The following is a 9,001-nucleotide window of genomic DNA, read 5'->3' as shown; positions in this document are numbered from 1 at the left end:
ACTTACTCACGAGCTTTAAATTGCCCCATTTAGCCCAGTATTTTTAGCAAACTTCAGTCAACGAACAAACCCCAACAATTGATACCACTGTCCCGGTCACTGTTTACAACCATAGACTTTAGAGATAGACGGCGCGGTCCGTGTAGCTAGCTGAAGTCGTAAGAGAAAGAGTAACACCTGGAGCCAGCTCCTCACTTAATGGGTGACTTGGCGGGGAAAAAAAAACATAGCTTATACGAGTATACCTCCCCGCGTACCTTATTGCTTTCCCCGCCTAGCGGCTACACAACATTCTTTCGGTCGTACAAGCGAGAGATCCGGCTCCTACTGTTGCTCTCTCTTTCTAACTACGGTTTCTGCTCGGTGCACAGACCGCGCTGTAAATATAAGTCTATGTTTACAACATGGCGACGTAGATTTGTTTTGTTCGTTGTCCGCACTTTTTACACCGCGACGCCATCGCGACGCAACGAGCACGTGGGACACGTCACCGATTAAAAATTGAGAATAACGACATACACAATAGAACAAACTTTTAATTCAACCACTTTTTCCGTTTCATACATGATTATTCACCCCATAACTGCATGGCATGATGGTTCACGCAACGGATTCCAGTGATTCTGCAATTCTGCTGTCAAAGCCCAGCGATGAGAAACCCGTCGTCTTCGAAAGAACAATCGTCGAGTACGAAGACCTGTCCGAAAGATTCAAACACGGGTCAAAAGATTTCAGCAGACAATTTTTCCACGTTTATTCTATCAGACTCAGAGCTCTGACGGAACCGCTCGCTGAAAGAGCTAAGGCGAAGTGGGGTTAGTTTCCTTTTTGCAAATTATTCGTTCGGATCTGGTATTGGCTTGGAAATGGTGTACTGAATTTGGCTGAATTCAGTCACACATTTTCATGTTTCTGTCTAGGTTGCCTTTAGGCATGACTGAAATATCATTTTGACAAAATCAACTTCTCGCTTATTGATAGGAAATGTCACGATCTACAAGCTCGCCGACCTGGAGGATGCTCAGGGTAAACGAGCCGTTGTAATCGGAACACTCTACAAGCACCAGGAACTAAAACCGTCAATACTACGTGAGCTCAGCGAAGAACAGCAGCTGGCACCCCCGACACCCAGAATCAATTACTGTTCTAACAAAGACCAATTGTTTTTGGAGGATGAAATGCTAAGGATAAAAATTGTCGGGAATCACGTCAACATAAAGGATATGGTTACTGGAATTGTCTGTGCTGTTATAGGCAAAGAAAATGAAGACGGCACCTTTGATGTAAGATAGGAATATGAAAATCAGTTTTCAAGATTGACAATTGTATGACACCATTAATCATTTTAACATGAAATTTCGCACAGAAAATCAATTAGAATCTATTACAGAAATTGAGAGCTAGCTGCTCAGTACATGAAAGAAACAAGCGTTGCATTTAGCTGGAATATTCCATACATACATTCACATAACTATTTCTCAGGTAGAAGATTGGTGTTTTCCTGGCTGTGTGCCTAGACCAGCCATCTCAGCTTCACAAAATGCTGGCAAATTATTATTAATTTCGGGATTGGATCTGGCAAACAGAGTAGAAAGTATGTCGCTAAACCTTTTGACCGAGTGGATAGATGGAATGATAGGGGATCCTGCCATTCAAAGAGAGGAAGCCTCAATTGTCAGAGTAATCATAGCCGGTGATTGAAGAAACATCAAATTATCCATTGTTCTTTTTCCTACCACATTCTTATTTATGAAACTTTTCTTTCCCTTTACGAAATCACCTAAAATTCAAATCAATAATTCAAGGGTCTTAAACGTGAACAGGAAACAGTATCAGAGGCAGTGCTGAGATACACACGAGCAAAGGACATTCGGGTGGTAAAGCGCAGGATTCGGCAGCAGCTAAAGAAACGGCATTTGCTGCACAAAGATTCGATATGTTTCTGAGCCGAATTGTCGAATCCTGCTGTGTCACTCTAATGCCAGGCCAATTTGATCCGACCAATCATATGATACCTCAGCAACCGTTGCATCCATGCATTCTACCAAAGTCAGCCAGGTAATTTCTTATCGTCATGTTAGCACGAATTAGAGAAGAGCCTCAAATAGAAACGAACCATGTATTTGTGGTCCGTTTTCCAGATTCAAAAGCCTGCAAGGGGTGACGAATCCATGGGTCGGTAGACTCGGCTCTCGCATTGTGAGCGGCACAAGTGGACAGCCTATTGAAGATATAATGAAAGTGTGCGACGTATCCAATGTCTCGCCGCTTGTTTGGTTAGAGCGAACCTTGAGTTGGAGACATTATTGCCCCACGGCACCGGACACTCTATCGTCTTATCCGTATTATGAAAAAGACCCTTTCATTATAGAGGAATGCCCGGATATATATTTCGCTGGAAATATGGAAAAGTACGAGAGCAGTCTGTGGAAAGGTAAAGTCATGTGTGATAAGAAGAATCATTAATATTTTACAGGTCCCCCATAATTAACTAATCTTCACATTGCTTGACATAATTTTGAACGATTTTCCCAGGTGAGGATGGACAGACAGTAAGATTAATTTGCGTACCTCGATTCTGTGATTCTGGTACTGCGGTTCTAGTTGATCTTGACACGTTGGATGCTCAAGCTATATCATTTGGCTCAAGCTGAATCGTTACATCATAGTTATAATCACTAGTAAGTGCCTTACTTTTTCCAATTCAGAGTGTTGCAGTCTTCCTGAGTATCATGTTTAGTGATTTAACAACAATAAACCTTTCACAAGTTTTGTAAATATTTTTACATACGTTTAATTTACCACCATTTCAATCGTGCATATCAGTTTTTACCACGTCATAGATAAACCTTATTCATTTTAAAGCCCAAAAGGCAAAAATACACCTTTGTACATGTCGTTAAAATAGTGACTCTATGTCGGCGTGAAAAAATCCACAAATGTATTTCATCTAATCAGTTATCACTCTAAACTCATTCACTGAGCGTCAATATAATCACTTACTGATCAACACTTTTGATCGATTTTAATCATTAGATAAATTCTTTACGAATATTTGCATATGCTTAACCTATGAAAATTTACCGAATTGAATGTAAGAGAGACAGAGGGCACTATGATTAAATTGTTGCTGAAATTTATGAACGGAATTTTGGCACTTTTAGCATGCGATAAATCATGTATTTATTATCACGATCGAATTGACACATAACGCCAATTAATCAGAATATAATCTCTCTCAATTGAAGCTTTAATAATATAATTAATAGGATATTTTCTTTAAACCGTTGGGTATCGACAGATATAGACACAGTGTATACATGTGAATGTATGTAGATTATTTTAGAATATAATTTAATATACTTGATATCAGGAAGCATATGTGGAAGGTTGATTGTATTTGAATTAGAATTAGATGACTTTCTTCATTTTCTTCACACTTTTCTAACTGGCTTAAAATAGCTATAATTTGTCTAAAAATATTGTTTTACGTATTTGCATATGAGAATTTGTATCTTTTTTTTCCTCTTAGTATCTTCATTTTAATCGCTTACAATAATACTGTTATAGGATATTTTTTTTCATATAATTTTTGGCACTGATTTTATACACTAAGCTACGGTATCATTATCTTTCAACATTTCTTATTTTTTTGTGATACGCCTTGCACTCCTAAAATATACATATGAGTAGTGCAAAATGCTCTCACTGATTAGCTACAAATCAAACTATTATCACACTCAGATGAAAATCACGTAACAAAATATGAAAAACACGGATTGTGCAAGTAATTTATAACTCAACCTGCCATCGTTTCAACACCTTTAAACAATATATACTTGGTACAAACGAGGCATAGTGTGTGTATATATATATATATTTACTAATGGAACTACTCGAGTGCATTTTGCTAAAATATGTACGAATAATAATATAGTTTTCTTCTTCTCTTTATAGCCTAGGACTAGAATTACATCCCAAAATTGTGAGACATCTGAATTATTAATAATACCTTAAATTTGTCATTAGCATCTCATATTTGATTAAAGTTGAAAATATTCGAGCAGTCAGTATTGTTCGTTGATCTTTCTCTCAAAATGTGTGACAACCGTCCGAGTTTGCTTCCCATGGTAGCTTATCGTCATTGCTTTCGTAAAAACTCTGCATATCAGGGCTTGAAGATCTCGAAGAGCTTGGCGTGTTGATGTTTATGCGAACCGTTGTTCTCGTTTGGTTCGACACTCCTTCCTGAGGACCCTCTGGTGTTTCTTGATCTGCTGACTGCTCGTCGTTTCTCATAGCGCAAATCACATCAGTCAGAGCCACTATGTAGTTTTTGGCCAAAGTAAGTGTCTCTATCTTGGATAAACGTCTTTCTTTACTGACATGCGGTATCACCTCTCTCAAAGACTGAAACATAATCGAATATACGTTTTTTCTTTCAATTCACAATCAAGCAAGGAGAGAAATCTCACCTGAAACGCGTCATTCAAACTGTGCATCCTCATTCTTTCTCTTTCATTACTCTCCAATCTTCTAAGTGTTTTTTCTCTTGGTGTTCTCGTTCGGGAAGCCCTTGATGATTTGAAATTTAGCCTTTCTGTTCTCCTTGTCGTTCTTCGTATCATTTTACCCCCGTTTGTCTTAGTTGAGGACCAATCTTCTCCCAAACTATCTTCATTTTTAAGTCCAGACTTCATTTCGTCTAGAACCACTGAATACAAAAAATTTTTCTCTTTTCCAATTGTTCACTCTTTCACTTTTATAGTTAAACTTTCTTCTATCCATCCATCTTATGAATAATAAATATAACGAAATAATGTAATCCAAGTTGTCAGAAATTTGGAGACAATTTGAATCAAAGTTAACGATTTGAAGTGATCTTAAATTGTACAATATTTACATACGTTAATTTGAAATTCGATATTAAAGTTATTAACTTCACATGTTATCATGCAATCTAAACGGAATGTTTAAAGAAAAAACCGTGCGTTAGTAAAAAAAAAAAAAAAACCGACAATTTCATAAATGAAAATTGTATACGACATATTCTTAAAAAAGTAATAACACCGATATCATTTAAATAACTATACGTAATTATGTTCACCTGCGTGTAAAATTAGCGGCAAGACGCGGGTGATTTTTGTTCCAGTTTTAACGATAATTGTCTACTCGTTTTTTTCTATCTACAACGGAACAGCGAAATAACCAGAAATAATTTTTGAACCAGAAAGTCCCGGAAGAAACTTGTTGAGCACCGTCGAGACGACGACTGATGTCGCGACGTCGGGGTGCGGCCGGCGCCGTCTTTCACCCCCGCGAACTATATTCTCGAGGGTCGTATATAGCGCACCTACACTGCCATATTCCTCGTGGCACGTAAGGGGTGTTTTAAAAAAGCTGCGTCCTTACGACGATTCGAAATTCGAAAAGCGTCCGCACGATATCGGACGAACAGCGAAAGTTAAGAAGATGCTATAATCAGACGTAGTTACCAGCCGAGTAAAATGTCACTTACTTTGATCTTATTATTATCAAAGCCTACGTTTCACTAACGTGAAGATACCGTTAATGAAAATACCTTTGATGAAAAATTACATGCATCGCCAAACGGAATTCAAAAAACTTTTGCTTCATGCGAGAATAAAATGTATTATTGCAGCAAATGGTAGTTCAATTAACGGAGTACATTTTTTGACATTGTTGTTACGCAAAACAAAACTTTTTCTCGATATCTGTATTCGGTATTGCATATAGAATTGCGCTGACTGCGGCATTTTTAAACTAGTGTCGCGGAAACTTTGATAATAGTCAAAATAAATAAGTGACATTTACTCGGTCAGTAAATACTAACTATAACATCCTTTTCAAAAATATTTCGAAAAATAAGGTCAAATCCCTACAAACCATGTTTCTCGAGTCAACGAGCCTTGTGGTAATAATTGTGTCAACACAAATCGATTCGTTATCGTCATTCTGCGCGAATTACATTCCTGCAACGCACACCCGATATGTGGGAAAATACAGGGGTTGGTTTGTTGAGCGTTTACGTGCCTACAGGTGGGCGTATGACGTCAGTCGCCCACGCGGCTCCTTTATCTGTACCCATTATCGCGACAACATCCCGGCCTCATGTTGCGGGGATGCGACGCGACGCGTCGAAGATTCGCGCGGCTGCGCATATCGGGCGGCGCAAACGCGCCGCTATTTAGGTGAGGCCGGGGCTGATTCCCAGTCAAAATGAATTTTTTCCACCACACCTGTTGCCTGATATTGTTATTCAAATAGAAATCGATTACAGAGATGGGGGACAAAAACGCCCACGTGATGAACAAAGTCCAGCTAAGCTTAGCTTTGGCTTTGAATCACTTCCGCATTTTGGATAATGAAGCAATGGATCACAGAGCTTCGCAGCTTACACCAGAGTTCAAAAATTACAGACTTGATTTAGTTTGTTTTAAGATCATGTTTATTACTCTCAATAACAACATCCCGCAATTACTGATGTTACATCGCAAATTCAAGACTGTATTTGTTCAGGAGACGGTACTGGTAAATAATGTACGCGTACCGACAACAAATTACACGCGGAATGTCAAGTGAATCTTCAATTTCAAACTATTTTTCATTTCAAATAGTGAAAATCCTATTTCCTCTTATCTTCTAGATAACGACGTAGATTAGGCAAAGTTAAGCATACAACTTTTAGACTAGTGAACGGAAAAAATTCAAACGATAATCTGAAGGGTATACGGTTTACCTAGATTTCACGGTCGATATTCCCAGTAATTACAAAATATTCCTGATTCTTGCATTCACTAGATACATCATTAAAACTAAGTATAAACGTTTCAATACAAATATCAAATAGGATAGAAAAGACATTTATTTTTCATATATTGAATATTGGCTATTTGACTTCCTTGCACTTTCCACAGCATGCATCGGTCTGTTTTTCCAAATCTGCAGGTTTATGGTTTGGTGTCCACGGGCCTAAACTTGCAGAAGCATAAAAGTCCATAGGATATGGTCTGTCATTGTCCAACTCTGCTAGCTTCAGAGAAACTGAACCCTCGTAGGGCGTCAGTAAAGGCTTTTCAAATGCTGTACCCCAATCTATGCTCAGCCTTGGACATGCGACCTATGAAACAAAGTGTGTAATATAAGAAAACCGATTTTAGACTCGCAAAACTTGAAAAGCCTCGAACGTTACACAAAAGAAAGGTAATCTCAAGTTATATATATCTGAGGAAAAAAGACAGACAATGTATAATTTCCATAGCAAGCTAAGTATCGTACCTGTATAAATGCATCAATATCGTCAAATAACTTTAGTTTATCAGGAAATATTTCTGAAAGAAGAATAATAACGGCTTCTTTCTTCAATACTTTGATCCGTTTCTCAATAGTCTTTAATACATCGGGATTTCCCTGTCGACCCAAGGTGCCTAGTATAAGTCCAAATTTCTCCGCACTTTTAGAAGTTTCAATCGCGGTTCGTCTATTACTTCGCATTCTTTCATGGTCATAGAATTCCTCAGTTAAACTCTTGTCGTAAGGATCGTAACGATAGGCCCGCAATTTGGGGTTCGCAATCATTGCTGCCTCCAAATGAAAACGACCGTCTCCCAAGTATATGACCGCATCTGCGCAGCGAATCTGAGGCGCCGTACACCCGAGCACCTGATTAAGAAATGAAAGAAATTAATGAACACATTCATTAATATATTATGGTTAGTCAATTATTTTAAGACGTTTACTTCGCCAGGGCTAAGAGGTCTGCTTTGTGGTACGGTAACTTCATATCCAGCTTTTCTCATCTCGATAGCGACAGCCTGGAGCGTTGAGGCAAATTGAATAGTGCTGACTAATGCTATTTTCGTTGTTACCAACAAGTTTGCCTGCAAAGACTTTATGCAATGCATTGCATCGATTTTTATATCAACAAATATATACAGGACTTTGATTCCCACTGTTTTGTCAACTGGTATTAGGCAGGAATGACCATAATGGACAAGCAGATCGACCCCGAGAGCCTTTGCCGTATAATCGTCAATGCAGCAAGCACCTGGAAGAAACATTCACCGTCAAACGTCATTGTTGTCCTATTTGGTAAAAGAGTTTAAATTTACTAAATCTAAATATTTGAGATTATAGCTTCAATCAAGCATAGATTTTGTCAATGTATTATTCATCATATTTAATTTTAACATATTTGTAAATTCAATGGCCTAGAGACGATATACCATAAAATTTGAAGTTTCGGAATAGAAATCAAACTTGAAGTGAGATTCTAATGCAAACTAAAACCGAAAAAACACAAATCTAAAACAATTTTGATTGTAATCGTACCATAAGTAACGTCTCCCATAATGACAGTTTCAGCGCAAGTGAATTCTTCTATAATGTCAGAAATGGTGGTCGCAAAAATAAGGAGACCTTCAGGCATTTGAAGAGCTACTCTTTGTGACTTGAGTTCTTTTATTCTCCATATTGTTTTGTGAATTTCAAAGTTATAATTTGTCGGCAAAACTGCAATGGCGGCATTTAGCAACGGGTCGTTTAACTGCTCAGGGGGTATTTTATTTACCCTCACCGGGGCCTTATAAACCCTTCTTACTGGCTTTGCCTTCACCACAACAACTGTGGATTCACCTTGCTCACTCATTGTTATAATTCACGATATCAATCTGTAGATGTGCACTTTTGAACTGTTTTGTAATAAAAGTGAAGTTTGGCTACTTTAAATATTTTCTTATCAATTGTTCATCTACTTTTGTTACCGATTCTTCATGAAAGTTGTCAATTTACTTTATCTTTTCATTTTTTACTATCCACAATGTGCGTATAATGTATCCGCTACGTTTTTCCTACTTTTTCCATACCTTACGAGAATACTTCGGACATCATTGTTTACACTTTAAACTAATTTGGTAAATCCACGTTAAGAGGTAACTTTGCTTTTTGGACGTTTCATTTGCTGTTAGATTAGGTTAGATGA

At 37.9% G+C, this 9,001-nt stretch overlaps 3 protein-coding genes across 4 annotated transcripts; 1 reads left to right on the top strand and 2 right to left on the bottom strand.

The window, feature by feature from the left end:
- The first annotated feature begins 392 nt into the window (after window positions 1-392).
- On the top strand, window positions 393-2,780 carry LOC124219760 (DNA polymerase delta subunit 2). Its single transcript, XM_046627839.2, has 6 exons — window positions 393-815; window positions 982-1,283; window positions 1,483-1,693; window positions 1,824-2,058; window positions 2,142-2,434; window positions 2,536-2,780. Exons 1-6 carry the CDS (start codon window positions 593-595, stop codon window positions 2,652-2,654), a joined length of 1,383 nt encoding a protein of 460 aa, XP_046483795.1. The 5' UTR covers window positions 393-592; the 3' UTR covers window positions 2,655-2,780.
- Window positions 2,635-5,599, bottom strand: LOC124219765 (protein dimmed). Of its 2 annotated transcripts, XM_046627848.2 has the most exons (3): window positions 5,108-5,599; window positions 4,476-4,714; window positions 2,635-4,410 (listed from the first exon to the last, which is right to left on the bottom strand). In XM_046627848.2, the coding sequence occupies exons 2-3, from the start codon at window positions 4,698-4,700 to the stop codon at window positions 4,093-4,095; spliced, it is 543 nt and encodes a 180-aa protein (XP_046483804.1). In that variant the 5' UTR covers window positions 4,701-4,714; window positions 5,108-5,599; the 3' UTR covers window positions 2,635-4,092. The 2 variants fall into 2 exon arrangements, with proteins under 2 accessions (XP_046483804.1, XP_068992415.1); XM_069136314.1 differs by lacking the exon at window positions 5,108-5,599 and having other exon boundaries at window positions 4,476-4,867.
- An 842-nt stretch (window positions 5,600-6,441) lies between these two features.
- Window positions 6,442-8,999, bottom strand: Dph1 (diphthamide biosynthesis 1). The gene is made up of 4 exons (XM_046627841.2): window positions 8,353-8,999; window positions 7,761-8,068; window positions 7,300-7,683; window positions 6,442-7,141 (listed from the first exon to the last, which is right to left on the bottom strand). Exons 1-4 carry the CDS (start codon window positions 8,666-8,668, stop codon window positions 6,911-6,913), a joined length of 1,239 nt encoding a protein of 412 aa, XP_046483797.1. The 5' UTR covers window positions 8,669-8,999; the 3' UTR covers window positions 6,442-6,910.
- Window positions 9,000-9,001: the final 2 nt, after the last annotated feature.

The sequence above is a fragment of the Neodiprion pinetum genome, chromosome 5, assembly GCF_021155775.2.
Source record: "Neodiprion pinetum isolate iyNeoPine1 chromosome 5, iyNeoPine1.2, whole genome shotgun sequence".
In the NCBI taxonomy this organism is placed as follows: Eukaryota; Metazoa; Arthropoda; class Insecta; order Hymenoptera; family Diprionidae; genus Neodiprion; species Neodiprion pinetum.
The sequence above is the reverse complement of the archived record's forward strand: the minus strand, read 5'-3'. Positions and strand labels throughout refer to the sequence as shown.

What these genes read in the sequence shown, in the direction of transcription:
- LOC124219760 (XM_046627839.2), top strand. Translation starts at nt 593, where the DNA reads ATGATGGTTCACGCAACGGATTCCAGTGATTCTGCAATTCTGCTGTCA. An exon ending in AAGAGCTAAGGCGAAGTGGG is followed by an intron (nt 816 to 981) that starts GTTAGTTTCCTT and finishes GCTTATTGATAG; the next exon opens with GAAATGTCACGATCTACAAG. An exon ending in ATGAAGACGGCACCTTTGAT is followed by an intron (nt 1,284 to 1,482) that starts GTAAGATAGGAA and finishes ACTATTTCTCAG; the next exon opens with GTAGAAGATTGGTGTTTTCC.
- LOC124219765 (XM_046627848.2), bottom strand. Translation starts at nt 4,700, where the DNA reads ATGAAGTCTGGACTTAAAAATGAAGATAGTTTGGGAGAAGATTGGTCC. An exon ending in GTTTGAATGACGCGTTTCAG is followed by an intron (nt 4,411 to 4,475) that starts GTGAGATTTCTC and finishes ATTATGTTTCAG; the next exon opens with TCTTTGAGAGAGGTGATACC.
- Dph1 (XM_046627841.2), bottom strand. Translation starts at nt 8,668, where the DNA reads ATGAGTGAGCAAGGTGAATCCACAGTTGTTGTGGTGAAGGCAAAGCCA. An exon ending in TATGGGAGACGTTACTTATG is followed by an intron (nt 8,069 to 8,352) that starts GTACGATTACAA and finishes TGTTTCTTCCAG; the next exon opens with GTGCTTGCTGCATTGACGAT. An exon ending in GACCTCTTAGCCCTGGCGAA is followed by an intron (nt 7,684 to 7,760) that starts GTAAACGTCTTA and finishes TTTCTTAATCAG; the next exon opens with GTGCTCGGGTGTACGGCGCC.